The following is a 22,500-nucleotide window of genomic DNA, read 5'->3' as shown; positions in this document are numbered from 1 at the left end:
GTGAGATCCACTGATAACTTTATCTAAAACCATCTGACAGCAAGTAGTAGTAGTAGTAGTAGTAGTAGTAGTAGTAGTAGTAGTAGTAGTAGTAGTAGTAGTGGTGGTGGTGGTGGTGGTGGTGGTGGTGGTGGTAGTGGTAGTGGTAGTGGTAGTGGTAGTGGTAGTGGTAGTGGTAGTGGTAGTATTAGTCATAGTATTGGTCTGCATCCATCACGAAGAAATAAAAGCCATCATTATACTTGTAGTCAGAGACTCTAACTAACGTTTAGGTACCAGAATGAGATATCCTGAGGATTCGCTGCAAAGACTTGCTATATTGGGCCCTCTTTTGCTCAGAAAATATAATTTAATAGCTACAGAAGTAAATAGAATTCTGACTGTTATTTGAAGAACCTTGAAGAAATTTGATCCCGTAGTCAAGAGGGAGAGGGCTTTCATTTTTTTGGGTAGGCTCTCCCTGGCCCAGCCTAAATCCTACTAGGCTAAGTAATCCTCCTTTTCCGGAGCTTATCCAGGGTCTCGTGAATGTTCGGAATCGGGTGTCAGTCAGGGACGGTTTTATGCTTCAATTTTCATAAATTATTTGTTAACTCGACACATCAGCTGTACATGCTAGTATAACAAACTCCAATTCATTCGAGTATAAATAAAGTTATGTATGTATGTATGTAACAATGCAAGACAAAGATAAAGATGGCCGACCACAATCTCTAGCCTTTTTACTACCCACAATCCCTGGAAAGAGGGGGGTGGGGGGGGGGGGGGGGGGGGGTTGAATCCCGTATTGAAATTCATAAAAACGTTGCAGGATTTGACTGTAAAAAATACAATAATGAAACCAGCTCTTCCAAACTCGTACAGTCACTGAACCAGGAAGCCCTAGAAACAAAGTGCCTTCACAGTAAGGCAGTAAGGAAGACTAAATTTTACAATAAACTAATGTCATGCCCTCTTTGTAACCGGAATTCTTGGACAAATAGGTCACAGGCGCCTGCAATCTCACCGCACAATCCTTCGATAATAATTATTCCTTAGGTTTATTTGAATCTGAAACCGGCTTCCAAGCAATAAAGGGAATTTACAATCTTTAGGCTGGCCTTTAAGGTGCCAAAAAAGTGCTAAAGGACGTAAAGACGGACGGGTACTAAAGGGTGCCGGTCCTTGTTCGCGAGGTCTAAACTGTCTCGTATTTCTGTTACTGATTAGTGCAAGCTATTCCCGAAGTACTTGATTTAAATAATTCATCAATGACGCCTACAATGTGCACCAATTTTGGCAAATTACTAAAAGGAAGCAGAAAAAAAAAACTACGAAAGCACAGGTCAAAGTTTAAGCAACGTAATTTTTTGGGAATAAGCTAGTTTTACATGAATGTTTCATTCAATAAACTTTGGATCATAGTAAGCGACCCTTTTGAATCAGAAGGGTAATGATTAAGTATGTAAGGTTTATGATTAATGTTTTTTTTTTTGTTTTATGGTTTCCTTTAAAAAAAGTTCGATTTGTCCAGAACCTTTAAGGCAAATATTCCGAAGTTGTGTGCTTCCCGGCCTCTGGCACCTAACTGTGTTCATTACAAAAAATGACGTAATATTGCGGCTTCTTCTTTACGTCAGGTATATCTATGTGAGTGTTACTCCTTTGTGAAAGCTTTAAATTCACCGTCATAACTACGTCCACTCTCAAGTGTAATTATTAATTATTTATTGTATTATGCGTATATAAGAATAGTTTTTTTAATCTTATTAGTAGTTAGCATATTTTATTTATATTATTAGTTCGTAGTTACTTCCAATTATATTAGTAGTCTGTAGTCATCTTACATTATTAGTATTAGTATATTTGCATTTTATATTGTCACTATTTAGGGATATTTGTTGTAATGCGCATTTGAAAACTTTAAGTTGATACTTGCGCAATATAAATGAATAAAGTTAAAGTTAAAGTTAAAGTTAATAAATAGTCGTGTATGACTCATTATAGGCTTTATGGCTGTAGTATTGCGGCTTCTTCTTTACGTCAGGTATATCTATGTGAGTGTTACTCCTTTGTGAAAGCTTTAAATTCACCGTCATAACTACGTCCACTCTAAAGTGTAATTATTATTTATTGTATTATACGTATATAAGAATAGTTTTTTTAATCTTATTAGTAGTTAGCATATTTTATTTATATTATTAGCTCGTAGTTACTTCCAATTATATTAGTAGTCTATAGTCATCTTTTATTATTAGTATTAGTATATTTGCATTTTATATTGTCACTATTTAGGGATATTTGTTGTAATGCGCATTTGGAAACTTTAAGTTGACACTTGCGCAATATAAATGAATAAAGTTAAAGTTAAAGTTAATAAATAGTCGTGTATGACTCATTATAGGCTTTATGGCTGTAGTTTCGCCGGAAAAAAAATCTAACACTACTCAGTCTGTAAAAAACAATATTGTACCACTTTAGTCAAACGCTCCTGGAGTGAAAGATAACACTGCAAGTACAGGTGTGGAGTGGAGGGACGGTGGAAGTGGATTCTTCTCGAAACTTTTGTTATGCACAACAATGTTGCAAGCCTTGTCATGCTGTTCACTTACAAGGTTCAATTTCTACAAATGAGACAGTTGTCATTAAATTCCTCTCGGTGTAGGTTGTCAATGTAATCTTTTATGTAAGCCACACTCACTTGTCTAAGCAACTGAAATTAAGCAAGTCAAGCAGTCTGGCCGTACATAAACAGGAAATTAACTTTAAGATACTCACACGTGGACAAAGCAGACTTCCTTAAATTTGATGGTGCCAATTTCGCCTTCACGCAAAGTTCTAAACGAAAACACAGTGAAAACAGCTTTGCAGTGTTGTTATAGTTATGGGAAACATAACCAAATCGATTACAGTTTGTATTGTCTAGCGGTGCTGTGGAACAGTCTACCTGCGGCAAGGATTTTCATGATGTTTCAACAAAAGTTCTTGAATTTTCCCGTTTTCCCAGCATACACGGAAAATTAATATATTTTGCATAGCTAAGGGAATCCTTGCGATGTGTACCATTGCAAGTTGTGAGAGTACATACCAAACACACGATGGCTACCATAGGTCGTAGGTGGGTGAAATTAAGACAACTTCAATGTCTTCTTTTGTTAAAGGTCTGTCAAAGGCACTTTTTTCCGTTTCATTTAGGCCTCTTGTGTATTTATTAAGTCAGGTGTAAACATCCTGTGTCAAGCATGTCGTAAGACTGACTGTGTGCATAAGCTATAGTTTAAGCGCTCTGTTTCACTCCCGTTTACAAAAGACTTAAAGGGAACCTCCAGAAAAAAAAAAAAAAAAAAAGATGACTTTATACCATAGGACAAATTGTTTCCAATGAAAATTGTTTGAACTTTTTTCAATGAAAAGGAATTGAATTTCAGAATCACTTGTTTTTGTTTTCAAATTTCCTGTTCACCGCCATTATAGTTAATAGAGGGGAATGGTTAGGAAGCTCGGCAAACATCAAAGGAGCAAACAAAGATGCCAAGATTTAAGGTGGAAAGTCCACGACCGTGCACAATCTTTTGTTTTGCGCTCATACACCATGAATGGATTACGTAACCAACACGTTTCTATTGGTTAGTTCCTCAGTATGGAGTAAACAACTATTGTGTTTGTGCACGGTCAAGGCCATAAAAGAGAACAAAAACATACAACAAAAAATTTGTCGGGTTTTATAACCATTCGCCTCTATTAACTATGTCGCCATCTAGAATAATTTTGAATTACAACGGTTGCCCTATTGTTTTAAAACAAAAGCTCGTTGTGCCAGAACAAAAAGGGCTTATTCAAGATGGTGCCCAGGAAAATTAGTTTGAAAGTGAAAATAAACGATTCAAAATATCATTGTTTTCTGATGTTAAAAAAAAACTTGTTGCGCAAGTTCGATTACAAAATTTTTTTTCGTTTCATGGTAAATCCGTAGTTGAAGTTGAGGTTCCATTTAAGATAGACTTAAATAGAGTATATTAACAGTAAGCATGATTACATGGTGTCCTCTAACGAAAATGTAAATAACTCCGCTCACATTTTATCTAAAAAAATGAAAGTTATCCTTTTATGCTCTCTGATTGAAATGCCATAGATACAGGGAACCCTTGAGTGTTCAGAACTCTGCAGAGTAACATTGTGTGCCTGTGGCAGATGAATCCGCTTGACTTTTGACTATTCTACTACGGAATTTCTGTATTCTACACAATTTTGATCGAAAGAATACACCACCAAAAAGTGTCGTTGAATCGTCCATTTTAATTTTATGAAAAGAGACTAACATAAAACCCATGGAAACGGTCGAAAAATTAGACATGACTTCAAATTATAACATCAAGCTTGTTTGCAAGTAATTACCCAAAACGGTCTTTGCATTAATACATACATAACAGGTGTGGTATTCCTGCTATTGTTGAAAAACGATCCAAGGTTGAATGTTCTTAGCTTCGTCCTCATCATGAATCTGTAGAAGACATAAGTACTTTACTAGTGAAGCTCTGTCTAAAATTTTAAACTTGTGAACAGGTTTGGAATTACTGTAGCATTGAAAAAACCTTATCCGCGATATCCATCGTTTTGTCCCACAACTGGGGTTACAGACTGTCTTCGAATTTATCAAAACTTGCTTATTCGTTAATAAAATGTAAAGATAGACAGATACACAGGCCAAAGGCGAAACACAATAGATATTATACTCCGCGTCCCCACATAGTATTCTTACCTTAGGCCACACCTCCACACCGGGAATTCAGTGCCCTACTCTTTTCGTTTACTGTGTGGGTTGTTTAACTTCGCCCAGATTTTATGAACAAGAGTTGTGTGGCGCGCAGGGCCTGCGGTTTCAGTATTTATAGTTGAGAAGACTGCAGTTCTATTCACTAGCAAATGTATCTCAAAAGGCAGCATTTTCTTATCAGTTATTCACCCTCAAATGCTTTTGTTGTTACTTGAAAAATCGTGTTCAAATCTGTTTAGTAAACTGCAATAAACCATTTGAGCGAATTCTCCAATGGGGTGTTCCACAAGGAAGTATCTCAGGACCTCTTTAATTTGTTTCTGTTATATATTAACGATCTGTATGCCCAAGTGCGTACCTCATTCCCAGCCAAGAATATACGCTGATGATACCAATATCGCTTTCGCGAGCAATAATGTCGAAGAGATAAATAAATATATGTTATTCACCGGCCGGGAGGTCCGTATTGGGAAAAACTGTGCCCGAGGTCTCGAGAATAATGTCGAAAAGATAAATAAATATACGTTATTCACCGGCCGGGAGGTCCGTATTGGGAAAAACTGTGCCCGAGGTCTCGAGTACGGCCCGAGGCCGCAGGCCGAGGGCTGTACTCAAGACAGAGGGCAAAGTTTTTTCCAATACTGACCGACTAAGGCCAGTAAATAACATTTTTATTTATTTCTAAATTCTATTTGTACATCACTCATGGTGAAGCTTGGTTGAGTTTCCTCAGCGTTGTTCTCTTTGTCCTCTTCGTTTGGGTAATAAAATTCACTTTCACTGTGATAGCTTTCGTCAGAATCCATTGTTTTTTTATGAGGAAGTTGAACAATAACACTGCTCTATTGTAAAAAACAATTAACACAGATTGAAACTTCGCGCTTTTTTAATTCGCAACTTCACTCTGCACTTAGCGTAGTTGGTTACCATGACCGTGATCAGGAGATAGGAAAATACTGCCCGCTCCCGGAACCAATCAGATTGCAGGATTCTCAGGATACTGCCCGCTCACGAGCAAAGAAATAAATAAATTGTATGAATTCAGATTTAGAGAAAATTCCATAAGGATAATCGCTAATAAACTTACTTTAAATACGACGAAAACAGAATTCCTGTTAATTTTCCAATGTAACCGGGAATCTTGCAATCAAAATAAACCAAATTCCTGTTGAACAAGTTGCCGCTACGAAATCTCTTGGTTTGTGTATTGATCAGAATTTAAATTGGGAATTTCATATTTCCGGAATTTCAAAAAAGATTGCCCCTGGCATAAGCGCCTTTAGCAAACATGGTAAATGCCACATTTGCTATCATAATTGCACACCAGTGTGAATATAGTAGCAAATGTGGCATTTACCATGTTTGCTACAGGTTTGCTCTAGAGTAAATATATGTTTGCATAATATTTGCGCTGCGCAAATTTGGTGTAAATCCATTTTTTCGTGTGGTGAATTTAGACGCATAACAAATCTTGTTCCACGTGAGATACTCCTTACTCTTTATTATTCATAAACCAGCGTCATTTCGATTATCGTATGGAAGTGTGGGAGGTCTTGTTCAAAGGAGCTCTCACAAAAATTACAACTGTGAGAAATACTAATCAACTGTTTTGTGTTTTAAATTGGAACAAACTTAATCATTAACGCGATGTTAAAAAAGCGATCATGATGTGCAAAGCTGTAAACAATCAAACACCGGGTATCTTAGGTTTCGGTTTACTCCGCGTCTTGACGTTTTGAATTATAATCTCAGAAATGTTGAATATACGCTGTTTTTTACTGGCGCAGATCAAAGGGGAGGGAGCAGGGGGTGTACAAGCAAAAGATAGCCCCCCAGCCACCCCACGTAGGTGAGTTTCACGTAAAGGCAAGCTATGTCTTAACCCTCCTAGCAGAGTAACTCGGTCCGGCCGTGGATCGCTCCCTACATGTAACCTCAGGTGCGCAGACACATGAAACAGTATGTAATCTTCTACGACTTACATTCTTAGGCTTTGATTTGAGATAGTGAAGATCAACTGTCCGGTTGTGTTGATTGGGTTGTCAGAGAGCATTCTGTTGGGGAACAAAAAATAATCAAGCAAGTCACGGTAGTTTTTTTCAGAGATTTAAAATCACACGAGTAACAAGGAATCTAAAAATAAAGCAAAGGTGACACACAATTAAACGTTTCGTTATTTGACGCACGCGAGGTCGCATAGACCACTTTCATAAAGGGCGACCACTTAGATCTACTGCCCTAATTTAAAAGATACACATATATTCTTTTGAAATTTGCTCGTCGTTGCGAGGCTTGTTAGCATTAGCAAAAAAAAAAAAAAATTATTTGGCTCCTATTATGAAAGAGGTCTAGACGGCAGTCGCTTCTAGCCTGCTTTAAGTCACTGACGTACACAAGTCGAAGATCATTTAAATTCCTGAAGGTCCCATCGGGTATTGTTTGAAGTTCGTTTTTATTCAGTAATCTAAAACAGAAAAACAAAATTGCATCTTAAAACACTTTCTTATACACATTACGTTTGAAAGGAATATTGTTTCGGCAAGCGAGGCCTTTCAAGGGAGAGGAAGTATATTATTTTCGAGAAAAAAAAAAAGAAGAACAAGAAAATTATAACCTTGCTGGTAAAACCCTGATGAAAAAGGTAGTGCCTTTCGAAATATTGGCTTTTTTTCAATACATTCCTTCACTGTTATATTAGCCTTACTCTTTTTAGGTTTTTATGATACAATTAGTTTTAAGCCAATCAAGCAGTTCACCAGATGCTGTTACCTTGGATAGCTAAAACTGTGTAGTATGGTCAAATCATAGTGGCTTGTGATTTTAAAAAATGTTTCAGTGGTCTTTCTTACAAATAATTAACATTTTCAAGCTTGGCAAAAATTCCATTAGTCAAAATAAGTATTTAGCTATTAAAGATTACATCACCAATAGGTGTAGGCGTTCACAACGAAATTAGATAACTTCAAGTTAAATATTTACTCTGGCTTTTGAAAGTTTATTTCCAGCTCTTGGTGTAAATAACAGAGAGGTCATTGAGCTCATAGCAGTGTGGTTTTGAAAAAAATTCTTGCTTGAGACATCAATGGATGAATATGTTTAAGTAATCGCATGGGTCTAGCATAATTAGAGATTAATATCACTTGTATTTTCAGGAGTTGCAGAGATTGCTTAAGTCGCGCCGTAGGACAAGGGCAATTTTTGCAACTGCTGAAAATACAAGTGATATGAATTCTTTAAGTTTATGAGGAAACTTACGATTACTAATTTATAGTATTAAAGGCAAAATTTTCTTTTATGAAGAACGTCTGCAAAAACGCAAGCTGTTGCGCAATTTCGTAAGAAGCCATTTCAGTGTTCAGTTTCACGCAAACTGAACACTGTAAAATGCTCTAATTTTATTCCAGCATTGCAAAAACAAAAAAACAACAAACCAAAAAAAAAAAGAAAAGAAAAAAGACTAAGTACATGAAAATAAGAAAAGTAATTTTTTCCTGGCAATTACCAAAATTTCACAAAAAAATACACTCTTTCTCAGCCAATCAGCATTTCGTAATTCATGAAATTTATAAATAAATAAATTGATACAAGAATAAAGGAGAGATCCCTTAAAAATTAGAAGAATAAATTAATTATTCAAGAATTAAGTCAGGTTGCATTAACGGTGGACCGTGTTGGTTCCCGAAAAATGCAAGGAAACCATATAAATGATGCGATTCCGTACATTATGCAAACGACTGCACTTTGTGTGGTGAGAGTCTGTGCCAGGGCATTGAATAGCGTGAAGAAAAGCTTCGGTTTTACAATATCCGCGGGAACGAGTTCCGCAATCAAGTTTCCTTTGTTCCTCAGACCTTTTCCTGAATCTTTTGGCGGGAGTTAATGGTCTTGAAGATGAACTAATCCAACGTTTTCAGCAAATAGAAGTGAAAGCTATTCATAGAGCCACAGACATGATATAGTTCTGCCGTCTCTAGTGCATTGAAAAGCAGGTAAGTGGTGGCATAGCTGTCATTAACCGTGGTTGATCCAAAATAAAGTATTTCAGTGTGCAATAACGGAAAAGAAGCTCTCCTTTTCTTAGAAAATAAAATGAGGAACGCGCCAACGTTGCGATAGATCCACGACAAGAGCCCACAGAGCAAATACAAAAAGCGTAACTTTGGTTTCCCCAGAGACGGTTAGAGCGGAGAAAATGTCTGAATTTTGAATGAAGAAACTTTTCCTGTGCTTCCAAATCAACTGGCAGATGTCAAATAACAAGGTTCAAAGATGTAGGGCAACAATCACATGTCGCGCCATGCATCTTTCACATTCTCCGATACAGCCCCATCAAACAAGCCTGTCGTCACGCCCAGCAACCTTGCGCGAAGAATGTTGACATATTTCCCATGAAACACTGTGAAAATCGACTGCAATCGCTTACAATGGAAACACCTTACCACTCAGGACTTTTCGTTTTCGTACATCAAGCAACTGTTTGAAAGAACCCATGCCAGCAAGGAAATGTCAGTACATACATTTTCCAGCCAGCAACAAAAAGCATTGGGAGGGGATAATTACTCATGCGCAGTAAGCGCATGAGGTATAAAATGCCCTCCGTTTCTTGTTTTCCGTGTCACGTTAGTGCATGGAAATTTATGCTTGCATACATTTACAGACTGTAACTTTACGTGGGGCGGGGGGTAGGGGATTATTCAAAACAATTAATAGCGGCTGAAAAATGCATTGTTGAGTCAGAACAATTAATAGAAAGACTTGAAAAAAAGTATTAGAGTCTTAAAATGTATGTTTGCTTGGAATAGCAGTCCATTTTGCATGACAAAATAAACAGTGCGTCTTTGAAGAAATCAACCATCCCTCTTATGTTTCAAGCCCTTAAGTAGACTTGCCACAATTCCACCTCGCGAGAATCCCGGGAGAAAATGTTTTGGCGAGCGAAGCGTGATTTTTCGGACGGGAATCTACACGAGACGAGGGACTTTTGAAAGTCTAGCCCTTAAGATGAGTCATTTTCTCTTGGATGTGCATGGTCGCGCCCGAATCATCGCATCTTGACTGTTCAAACTTTGTGATTGTAGTCGCGGTCGTACGGCCCGGGTCGTACGTATCGAGCTGTTAGAATAAATCTTTTTCGATTGTTTAGCCAAAGGTAAGTTGTTGACATTAAAGACAAAATTATATTTTTTTTTTCTAATTTGTTTTACAAATGAACACTTTGCACGAGAGCGGGGATCGACAAAAAGGTCATTCAATCTCCATCAACATGCCGGTCATCTCAGCTCCTAGTGATCTTTGAGAACCTTAGAGCAGGTTTGAGCGAAACTGAGAATACCTGAGACTAGACCCTCCGTGAGGGTACACTGGGCTGCCTGTGGTACGTGCAGCGTTCCAGGCAATTTTTTTCAAGTTGGTGGGTCATTAAGACCATTTAAGGGGTCACCCAGAAGTCATACCAGCAGAGGCCCTTTGGCTCACAGGTCCGCACAGGTTCGAACGACGAAACAGCTCCTTTTCTGAGGTTAAAAACCTGGCTACCGGCCTATTAATTAATCATTTGTCAGAAAGAAGAAATTCCTGTCCTCTTTAAAAAAAATTGACACGCATTGCTTACGTGTGGTAGTGAAGTAACACAGCGATTTATTCCATAATGTCAACTGAGCTGTGTGTTGTCTTCCAGGAGATTCAAGTTGTCCTTGCGTAATATGTAGCTCTAACAGTGCACGATATTGTTTTGGTATTGTCTATCATTGTAGTGCCATGGTAGAAGTCTTGGGTAAATAGCCTGAGAAGGCATGTGGTTACTAGCAAAGTACTGAGCCCAGAAAGATTGAAGAAAATAAATGGGAAGTGAAAAACATTGTCTTCTGGGATGACATGTTGACAGTTGTCTTTGCGTAATATGTAGGTCTAACAGTACACGATATTGTTTTGGTATTGCCTATCATTGTAGCGCCATGGTAGAAGTCTTAGATAAATAGCCCCTTTAGAAGACATGTGGTTACTAGCAAAGTACTGAACCCAGAGAGACTGAAGAAAATAAAAGGGAATTGAGAAACATTGGCTTCTGGGCTGACATGTTGATCATGCAACTTCTTTCCACCACAAGTGTAAGCGTGCACTGAGTGCATCTGACAGCTTTGTAAACAAAAGTTGAAAGCTGAAATTAATGCCTATTCGGCAGGGTTAGTATCTGGATGGGCAACCTAAGAAATATACCACTCAGTAACAGAAGCATAGGACAGAGAATTCCATTTTAATGCTATCAAATGCGAACCAAGCAAGATACAGATTTTGTTAGCTTGCTTTATGCAAAACAAATATTGATGTAAAAGTAAATAAATATGGATACACAATTTTTAAGAAGAGCAGAAGGAAGTTTCAGGACGGTCGATCGAGCATAAAATATTTTGCCATCGGTAACAAAATCTACGACATGAAAACAACATTAATTTTGGACCACGAATATAAAAAGTTACCATCAGCGAAAAACAGTTTGGGAGATTCTAGTTGTTTTGTTGTAATTGTACAAGTTTGGCTGCACCGAGTAAATCGCACATCGAATTTGTCAGAAAGAAGAAATTCCTGTCCTCTTTAAAAAAAGTTGACACGCATTGCTTACGTGTGGTAGTGAAGTAACACAGCGATTTATTCCATAATGTCAACTGAGCTGTGTGTTGTCTTCCAGGAGATTCAAGTTGTCCTTGCGTAATATGTAGCTCTAATAGTGCAAGATATTGTTTTGGTATTGTCTATCATTGTAGTTCCATGGTAGAAGTCTTGGGTAAATAGCCTGAGAAGACATGTGGTTACTAGCAAAGTACTGAACCCAGAAAGATTGAAGGAAATAAATGGGAAGTGAAAAACATTGTCTTCTGGGAGACATGTTGACAGAATAAAAGGGAATCGAGAAACATTGACTTCTGGGCTGACATGTTGATCATGCAACTTCTTTCCACCACAAGTGTAAGCGTGTACTGACAGCACCTGACAGTTTTGTAAACAAAAGTTTAAAGTTAAAGTTGAAGTTAATCCCTGTGTGGTGGGTTAGTATCTGGATGGGCGACCTAAGAAATATACCACTGAGTAACAAAAGCATAGGACCGAAAATTCTATTTTAATGCTATCAAATGCGAACCAAGCAAGATACAGATTTTGTAAGCTTGCTTTATGCAAAACAAATATTGATGTAAAAGTAAATAAATATGGATACACAGTTTTTAAGAAAAGCAGAAGGAAGTTTCAGGACGTTCGATCGAGAATAAAATATTTTGCCATCGGTATCAAAATTTACGACGTGAAAACAACATTAATTTTGAACCACGAATATAAAAAGTTACCATCAGCGAAAAACATTTTGGGAGATTTTAGTTGTTTTGTTGTAATTGTACTTTTGGCTGCCCCGAGTAAATCGCAAATCGAGTTCAGCGGGCGCAGTGATCAAGTTACCGCGGCATGTTTACTCGCGAAACAGTGAAGCATCAGTGTCAAATGATGCCAAGATACCGGGTTTTTGTTTTTGTTAGTTTTCTTTTTCTTTCAATTGTTATAAATTTTGACAAGAAATGTGCGAATTCAACACAAAGATCACTCTCAGAGGTCACAGTGACAATTGTTTCTGGAAAATCAAAAATTTACTCTCAAGACAAGGTTATTTATCTCCAGGTAATTCCATCGTTTTGGTAATAGCAGCTACTTTATTATTCATCAGCGTCACAATATTTTGCCGATTTTGGGGGTAATTTTGTTGAAACTCAAGCACGCTTCCAACAGACCTGTTTATTTTCGTGACTTATGCGTTACCACAAAAATTCTCCCCGTATCACATTTCAACACATGTATGCAAATTTGCTAAGCTCGAAAATTACGCATGATAAATTTACAAAAGCTAGAAATTTCAAAGAAATATTTTCCAGCGAAACATTTATTGAAACAAGCAACATATTTGCTATAAGAGGCAAGAAACCCTTCCTATTTCAGCTGCGTGCGAGCAAGCGAAACACAATCACAAAGCATATGCAATTAAATAAATTTCTGACAGTTCACATCAAACCCTTTTCGAAAGAACCTTGACCGTAAATAATAAAGCACAAAAGAGACAGCAAGCTTTCATTCAAATAATTTTTCACTGTCACATTTCCAATTTGTTTTTACCTTTTGGTGAGTTGAGTCTTAAAATGAATGTTACTTGCCAGACAAACAGGCAAACTTTAAATAGATGCGACTTCAGTAAACACTGTGAGACACACAACAGAGATCACAGATCTACTTGTGGTAAACTTTAAAGGCAAACTTTAAATAGATGCGACTTCAGTAAACACTGTGAGACACACAACAGAGATCACAGATCTACTTGTGGTGTTCGATTCCTTCTCTGTCTTTGTTGAACCCGTAAGTTACCAGAGAAATTTCCATTTGGTTTCAGTGTTGTACGTAACACCACCTTGGCGAAATATTAGAAGTACAGCATATATTGATTTCGGCTCGACGGGCGAAAGATTCACGCTGTCGAAGTCCATTACTCGTCGCTTTTTTAAGATTCCAGATCTTTATGTTTCACCGCCTGTCTTGACGTTCCATTCTTGAGCTCCATGTGGGTATATTTTCTTTAAAGATGTACTAAAAAGCCATTCGCGTTACAATGACTTTCGACGCCATTACAGGTTAATTGTGCAGAGCAAGCTACGCATTACCCCAGCCCCCTCAAACCTAACAAAATACGCACAGAAGACTCCATGCACAAAGACACCACTTAGCAGGGGAGTGACAGGCAAGACTTTTCCCGACACGGAAAATAACAAAAAAACCCACAAAATGAAACCGAGATCCGACTGGGTTTGGCAACCCAGTAAAAATGCTAACAACAGCACTAGTGAGGATAATTGCAAACGATACAAGTAATTGCACATGAAATAGCGTTACAGCTCCAAATACAAAGGGATTCAGTAACAGCAGAAAACAAAAAGCCATGATAATACAAATAGACAGAAAATTCACCTTTTTCAGAAATTTAACTAAATGCATCCGGCTAGGCGTACATCTCTGCGACTCGATACCGCTAGCACTAACTTTAAGATCAGGAACTTTCTTCTTCAGGAAACTTTCACAGTTCTGTGCTTCTCTCCTTTGGCATTTGGTTGCAGTGCAGTTCGTATCATGATTTTCACATATTTGTTAATTTAGTACACATTTGTTCTCAACATATAAACTTTCTTTCAGTTTGCGGACCAACCCCGGCCAAAACAATCGCTCAACAGCATCTTTGAGTGTGGGTCTACCGCAAAGGGCGTGTGCATAAGTGAGTTGTTTGAGCGTTCCGAGGAAGAAGCTTAATACAACAAAAAGCAATATGCTCACAAACGACACACTGTCATGGGCTACACACTTCGCCACAACTTGATCGTATGGGGCGCCGTACTAGTCAATATTGTTTACTTATTTCTATGGTCTCCTGGACTTTTTATGTGATCAAGTTAACTTTTTATGTGGTCTCTTTGAAATTTTATGCGATCAACCTGACTTTTTGTATGGTCAACTTGTGACTTTTTATATGGCTAACCTTTGACTTTTTATCTGGTCAACCTGACTTTTTATATGGTCAACCAGACTTTTTATATGGTCAACTGTTGACTTTTTACTTGGTCAACTGTTGACTTTTTATTTGGTCAACTGTTGACTTTTTATTTGGTCAACTGTTGACTTTTTATTTGGTCAACTATAAAACGCATCGCACGCCTGACGGGGCTTTCAGCGAAATCAACTAGTGACAGCGGTACGGTGATCTTTTACCAAGTATGAGTCGAGACACAGCGAGAGAAAGAAATGAATATGGATTGTTTTTATTCTTCGACAATCTCAAGCTATTGCTTTCTACAATAACAACGTTTGAAGAAGCCGATAGGTCGCAAAGCTTGTCATTAGAGGATATTGATCGGGCTATTGGTAGATTGATGGCTGCTGTAGACACCATTCAGTTGCTGATTTCTGAGATTGAAAGCAATCGTGATTTTGCTGAGGTGTTACAAATCCTAAATGTAACACTGACTAATGTAAGGAACTTGGGTGATCTACTACAACTACATAGACACGGTGCTCCAGATTTAACTAGGGAAACTGCATATAGTAGCCCAACCATTTCCACATGCAATGGTCCAGGACGCCCACGTTACGTTATCGAGGAAGAACAAATACGTTTTTTGAGAGAACTGCATTTCCCGTGGAAAAAAATAGCCGATTTACTTGGAGTGAGTGAGAGTACTCTAAGGAGGAGAAGAATGATGTATGGCATGACTGGGGACGAGGACTTAAGCTGGACTCAGATTTCAGATACTGATTTAGAAAAAATAGTACAAGAAATCCAAACCTTAACTCCCAATATTGGGCAGGCAAGACTGTTGGGTGCTCTCAGGAGTAGAGGATTAAATATCCAACGATGGCGAGTGAGGAATTGTCTCCGCACACTTGATCCCATTGGCACAGCCTTGAGGTGGCGACCAGCAATTTACAGAAGAAAGTACAGTGTTCCAACTCCAAATGCTTTGTGGCACATTGACAGCAATCACAAACTTATCAGATGGCGACTCATAACCCATCTATGCGTTGATGGGTATTCCCGCCTTATAATTTACGCGCACTGCTGTAATGACAATACAGCTGACACAGTGTTGGAGCAGTTTGTCAAGGGAGTTAACAGCTACGGATTACCATCTAGGGTGCGAAGCGACTACGGTATGGAAAATTTTAAAGTGGCACAATTCATGTTAGAACAGAGAGGTGTTGGTAGGGGAAGCATCATAACTGGCAGTTCCGTACACAACTGCCGCGTCGAGAGAGCACACAGAGATGTCTATTCTGGCGTACTTTGTTTCTTTGCAAGAACATTTGCCCACTTGGAGGACAGAGGGCTTCTTGATCCTCTTAATGAACTGCATTTATTTGCATTACATTACACATACATCCCCAGAATTAACAAGTGCTTAGAAGAGTTCAAAAACCAATGGCAAAGCCATCCCTTATCCTCTGAAGGAAATCGTTCTCCACTACAGTTATATACATCTGGTATGCTTGAGAATGAACAGTCTAGTTATGCTGGGGTGGCGAGTGTATTTGATACCGATAGCGCACATGAATATGGATTTGATCCATCAGGACCATTCCCTGCGGAGGAGGAAGACTACCAGGTGGTAGTTCCAAGGATATGTGCTCACATTTCTTCTCAACAGATGGCAGATATGGAAAGTCGATGCAATACTTTGCAAGACGAAGACAGAAGTGGAGAAATCACTTATTTGCATTGTTTAAACATATTGGTGTCTATGATTTGACAAATAATCTTTATTTTGCGAGTCATCGTAAGGTACTAGAAACATTAGATTGACGACATTTCTGATTTCCTTGACTGTATGCTACTATGAAGACATATAAGAGACCAAAGGCGTCAACTGAAAAGATTAAACATTGATTTTATTGAACAAGATCTCTTTTAACCTAACTCTTAATTTCAACAACAATAACAAAGTTGTAAGATATAACGATTATTCAAAATTATTCAAAGACAGCAGAGCCTTACAACCGTTACCTCATCATAAAATCCTTTATAATGCACTTCTTGCAATTTTATTCAAGGTGGCTGACATCGATTTATATCACATTCCAGCAAGTTTACGTGACGGATTAATAAAACCATTCTTCAGCAGTTGACACAATAAAAAATGGAATCAAAAATGTGCCTAAACATTGGTGATATTGAGAACATTTCCATAAATTGTTTACCAGTGTTAAGGCATGTTCTTGACACCATTTTTGTTGTATCAATCGATTAATACAACAAGCTTGTAGAAAGTGATAAAAACTGTGCCATCCAACCTATTTCTGTAAGTTCCACTACTGGACAAGCACATTCTCCTCAAAGTTCGTGACACATTTCTTTTAATACTAATTGGGAGAAATATCTGGAACATCTGATCTTTGGTGATCAATTTCCCTATACTGATGACCTGCATGTTGCATTATTAAAGACATGTTATTTTGAGGAGAAATTTTCCTTTAAATGAAACCTCAACTATTACCAGACTTAACAAAGTGACAGAAGATTGGGTGGTTAAACAAATGTAAATGAGAGCATAATTTGTCTTTAAACTATGGTCATTTCCCAATTATCTGCATTTAAAACAGCCATGAACTCTTCTCTGAACTCACAGAAACTTGAATAGGTGCTTGGTAGTTCTAACGTGTAGCTACATGTGTGAGCAACTGGTCGTCTTTGAAACCCTTCATTGTTTGTGAAAGAAATTGTCAGCGTATCAGTAACAAGAACATCTGATGCTGTAGTAAATCTCAAAAAAGTGGCAAGTTTGGACTCGTCAAGACCTCTTATAAATCTCTTTAAGTGAGCTAAGGTCTCCCCCTCAGCAGCTGTAAGGGGTGTTGCTTTAAGGAGGGAAATAACTTTGACATTAGTTGGCAGTATGGAGGAATACAGTTCATGCAAAGAAAACATATCAGGAAAATATAACTTAAAGTGGGAAACAATAGGCCCCCAGCAATCAGCTACATATTGAGGTTTCTGAATTATTTCCTTGTGGGCAAGTTCTCTGATTACTTCCACTAGGTTGTCTTGTGTAACTCTTCGTTTACAATCAAAAGCTGACAAAAAGTCAAGTAATTCTGCATTGTCACCCTGAATGCTATCAGACAAACAGCCCTCTATTACACTAGCCTCAGATTTAGAGACATAGTGCTTGAAGGAGTCTTGCAACATCATGGAGGTTACACTTCCCTCCCCAAAAAGGCAACCAGTGAAAAAAGCTTTGCTTATCTTAAGGGGAAAATATTGGCAATCAGTATATCCCTTAACAAGTATCCTTCCGACTGCCTCCCACTTTTTTCTGTCAAAATCATGTCTGATGTAGGGAACCCTCTCACACTCTCCCAACATGTGTGACTCATAACAATCTTTCCAAAACAAAGAAAAGACTTCCCTTAGGACCCCATTACCCTGTCCAGCCTCTTCAATACCATGCTGATTTATAATGATGGCATTTAAACTAAATTTCAATATTGAGGGATCTAGAAAGATCTCAATCATATCTTCTCTAATGAGGGACCTGTGTACTCTTATTATTTTTGTTGGAACTTCATCCCTGCATGTTGAAGAAGTTGGTACGACATTACTAATAACTACATCACAATTATTGTGAGTGGACTGGTCACTCCATAGGTCAATAAATGGAGGCACTTCTACAGGCAATTCTACAGGCACTGAAAACAGTGGATCTGCCTGATCTAGAGGCTGAGGCTGACTAATTGGCTGCTGAAGGGGTGAAGACATTGTTACCACAGGGTTGTTTGAGAGGTCATCAGAGAGTTGACTAAAGGTTGGACTCATCAGTTGCTCATCCTCTTCATCTTTATCCTCATCTTCAAGGGGATCTATACATCTGATGTATACACTCCCTTGCCCTGAGAGCTTTATTATCCTTTCACCATCCATCCTTACCCCCTTTGCCAGTTTTGGAATCACCAAGGTTCCATAGCATGCCTATATAAAGGAAAGGAAAACGAAACTGTTCTCCCTTGTGTTGTATAATTACATGCTTTGGTACAGATTTGCCTAATCATATCTCTGAGAACAAAGAGTACCAGTGCTTTCACTATTGGTCTCCTACCCTCATTCCCCTCCTTTTCTCAGATTGCAGACTGTCACAAATGGAAAAAATTCTCTTTGTTATGAGATGGCACATAATTGACATTCCAACAAAAAAATGAAAGGAACACAACCAGCTTTGAAAGGTTACATTTCCTAAGTATCTGTCAATATGTGATCATAAGCAAAGCAACAGCCCTTATACATATTGATCACAGTACTAAAAAACATTTATTTAAGAAATAACTTGAGGACTGAACTTTCTCCTTAACGTCTGTTTTTCCTATAAATTTAGGGCAAACACAAACTTTGAGAATCAAATTAAAAGGAATGACGTTGACTCTGTCTCAAATTACTGTTTTTGCAGTTGTGTGCTTAGTTACCTGGCCTTTGAATGAAAGCTACAATAGGCTAGAGTTGAGCTTGTTTTGATAGAAACCTCTTTTCTTGTGTTAATTTCAACTAATTAGCATGAGGACAACATCGTTAACATAAGAAAGGAGGGAATTCGGTATCATAACAAGGTCAATTCCGGCCTCATTTTCATTTAAAGGCCAGGTAACTACGCGCATATCTGTAAAAGGGTCTGCATATTACTACAAGGGGTACATGACATGAACTTCTCATATTACCCATACTAACCTTGAGATAATCAAACAGAATATCTTTCCTTGGAAGTTGGCTTTCAATGTTTCTTTTGAGGTCAAGAGGTGTCCACCTTCTGTCGAAAGGAAACTCGTGAATGATGAGGCCTCTCTCCTCTAATTTGACTTTGTTTGCGTGACTTGGTACTTGGTTCGTACTTAGATTAGGTATTATCACTAAGTCTCTGTGCACGATGGTCTTCAGAGGTCGCCCAAATTTTGATGACTGCGATCGAGATGATGTCTCGTGGTTCGAGGCACTGGAACTACGTTTTCGGCTATTTGTTCTCCCCCCACGTGCGTTAAATGTTGGAAATCTTCTTCCAAGCTCGGCTGCAATCGCAGAACTTCCACTTGTTGACGGGTTACAACTGCTCGAAACACTACCAGTAGCAGTTGACGATGCTAAATTTCGGATGTCTCTGCATTGGAGGTTGCCAATTGCTTCAAGCGCCTGAGTCGCTATAGCACAGGCGGACGTGATTTGGTCCACGCTCTCGTTACTGTCAGCCATATTTGTTGCGAGCCTCGCGCGCAGTGCATTAGTTGACCAAATAAAAAGTCCATATAAAAAGTCAACAGTTGACCAAATAAAAAGTCAACAGTTGACCAAATAAAAAGTCAACAGTTGACCAAATAAAAAGTCAACAGTTGACCAAATAAAAAGTCAACAGTTGACCAAGTAAAAAGTCAACAGTTGACCATATAAAAAGTCTGGTTGACCAGATAAAAAGTCAAAGGTTAGCCATATAAAAAGTCACAAGTTGACCATACAAAAAGTCAGGTTGACCGCATAAAATTTCAAAGAGACCACATAAAAAGTTAACTTGATCACATAAAAAGTCCAGGAGACCATAGAAATAAGTAAACAATATTGACTAGTACGGCGCCCCATATGATCGCGCAAACAAATGATATTTGGTATGATCACGCTCAATCATATGGTTTTGCCTGTCAATAAAAGGCATTATTATACTTATTATACTTAGGATCGAAATTCTCCAATCACAATTAGCTATTTTAACAACTTGTTTCCTCAGAAGGACGTCTGTGAACGTGCCCAATCAAAACATGACGACTTCCATCCACTTAGTGCTATAAATCCACACCACCAACGCCTGCTTCCCTTCGTTTATTTCAGGAGGGGTTAGTTAATATCTGTCAATCGTTAGAATCTCTCGACTCCTGTCTCGTGTTGCTATCGCACACCCACTAAAATTCGCTCATTCCCGGTCGTTTTATTCCTACTCGTTTAGAACCAAACAACTACCTCCTAAACGTCAACACCAGTAAATGATCACGCAAAAGAAGCCAATGGCGAGAAATAATATTTCAACTGAATAGCTCGAAATAAAATTTGCGCGAAATCTCTCTCTTTAAAAAAGTTAAAGAAATATAAGGGCCGTTTATACGAGAGAAAATAAAACGCGAACAGCCCATATAAATGATGCAAAATCTACGTTCACAGCTTTCTCAAGCCCCGGCTTATCCTGGCCTGGGAGTTTATACTCGCATAAATAGTTCCTTTCGCGTATTATGTACGCCGCGTCCAGAGTAAGCCGCGGCTTATTTTCTCTCGTATAAAGGACCCTATTGTTGTTTTCTCAAGTTAACAATAACTTCATTTTACACAAGAGTGACTATACTGAAATCTTTTTCTGACCTTAATTAAAAACGATCGCCAGCTGTAATCATTTGCCAGAACGATCTTGCCTACAAATTCCTGTCATCTTTATTTAATGCGTATTAAATTTCAACTCACTTATGCAAATTAGTTAAACTCGAATACTACACAGCACAATGAATCACAACAGTTGAAACATCTCACAAAAACCTTTTCCAGCATGACATTTATTGAAACTAACAAAATATTTGCTATTGGAGACAAAAAAACCCTTTCTATTCCAATTCCGTGCGTGCAAACAAGAAACAATCCGTCTCACAAACCATACGATATGCAAATAAATATATTTTTCAGTTCAAGATTGAACTCTTTCCTAAAGAACCTTTTCCAAAGCACAAAATAGGCAACAACCTTTCTTTCCAATAATTCTTCACTGTCACATTTTCAATTATTTTTTTACCTGAAAACTGTACAGCTTGACTGTAAATTAAATGCAAATTGCCAGACAAATGAGATGCCACTTCGGTAAACACTGTGATACATTCAAGACATTCGATTCCTTTTACACCCATACTCAATTTCCCACTTACTGTCAGTGTTCTACATACCAGCACAGTTTATAAAATAAGATTAGAAACAACACACACTTTCTCATATCCGACCACAATTGTTCTCGAAGACCATCCCTCGTCGGTTTTAAGATTCCAGATATTTATTTTCCCCGCCTGTTTCGTTATTCCAATTGACGTTCCATTCTTGATCTCATAAAGGTATATTTTTTCCACTAAAACGCCATCCCCGTTACCACGACTTTCGACGCCATTGCGGGTTTAATAATTAAACGTTCATCTGTGTGCACCAAGGAAATCTACGTATTCCCCCAGCCCCCTCAAACCTAACAAAATACACAGACAAGACTCTATGCACAAAGCCACTACTTAGCAGGGGAGTGACAGGCAAGACTTTTACCGACACGGAAAAAAAAAATAAAAAAAAACACGAAACCAAACACAGATTCCAACTGGTTTGCCATACTGGCAACCCAGTAAAAAACTGATCCGACTTTTAGCAATCTGAACTGTTCTTAGAACTACTGTTATTTTCAGTATGGGCATGCGACGAAGTCGAAATGGGGAATTCTTTCAACAATACAGACTAGTCGTTGATATGCATTCTGTTTATTTGGTGGCAAAGGAATTTAGAGGATGCTTCAAGGGGAAATTCTGGTTTTCTGTCTTACTTTTGTTTTACTTAGAGGCCATTTGTTTGCCAGTATTGAAAAGTTTGGTTCACATTTATGAAATGTAACAAATTATCATCTGTGGCTTTACAAAGATCTATTTGTATCGCTTTTATATTCCTGAGTTAATTCGACTCGCAAATGACGTACAAACAACCCAGGTCCAGGAATTGTTGATCCAACTAAAACTATTGCCGCACCATACAGTCAAGGTAATGTTCAAGTATTTGGTACGGCAAATGCAGGCACACAACGTGTGGCAATGTCTCTGTCGGCACTTGTTTAAAATTTCAGGAATCCAATAACCTCTTCAGCTGACTTGGTTCAAATTATAAACATTGGGAATAATATGTATTCAGCTTTGTCACAATCATGCAAACAGGGACTCCTATTTTTGTCAGATTTGCCTGTTATGGTGATAACTTAAGCTACATTAATTATCAGTTGACATACAGTGATAGTTATAGTGGTTTGCTAAATAGTGCACTTCCTATAATTTCAGACTTTCCTTATGTTATATCAATGTTAGCTGCCTTTGATTCTTTGCTCATGGATAATTATCATGCATATATTTTAACACTTGAACTTTACACAGTA

At 38.1% G+C, this 22,500-nt stretch overlaps 1 protein-coding gene across 1 annotated transcript; it reads right to left on the bottom strand.

The window, feature by feature from the left end:
- Positions 1–16,878: 16,878 nt before the first annotated feature.
- Positions 16,879–19,773, bottom strand: LOC137989558 (uncharacterized). The gene is made up of 2 exons (XM_068835347.1): positions 19,038–19,773; positions 16,879–18,290 (listed from the first exon to the last, which is right to left on the bottom strand). Exons 1-2 carry the CDS (start codon positions 19,551–19,553, stop codon positions 16,884–16,886), a joined length of 1,923 nt encoding a protein of 640 aa, XP_068691448.1. The 5' UTR covers positions 19,554–19,773; the 3' UTR covers positions 16,879–16,883.
- Positions 19,774–22,500: the final 2,727 nt, after the last annotated feature.

This window comes from Montipora foliosa, unplaced genomic scaffold (genome assembly GCF_036669935.1).
Source record: "Montipora foliosa isolate CH-2021 unplaced genomic scaffold, ASM3666993v2 scaffold_467, whole genome shotgun sequence".
NCBI lineage: Eukaryota > Metazoa > Cnidaria > Anthozoa > Scleractinia > Acroporidae > Montipora > Montipora foliosa.
This window is presented reverse-complemented; position numbering and strand designations above follow the sequence as displayed.

Excerpts from the sequence above, each read along its gene's own strand:
- LOC137989558 (XM_068835347.1), bottom strand. The coding sequence starts at position 19,553 with ATGGCTGACAGTAACGAGAGCGTGGACCAAATCACGTCCGCCTGTGCT. Across the intron at positions 18,291-19,037 it reads TTCTGTTTGATTATCTCAAG|GCATGCTATGGAACCTTGGT; the intron begins GTTAGTATGGGT and ends TCCTTTATATAG.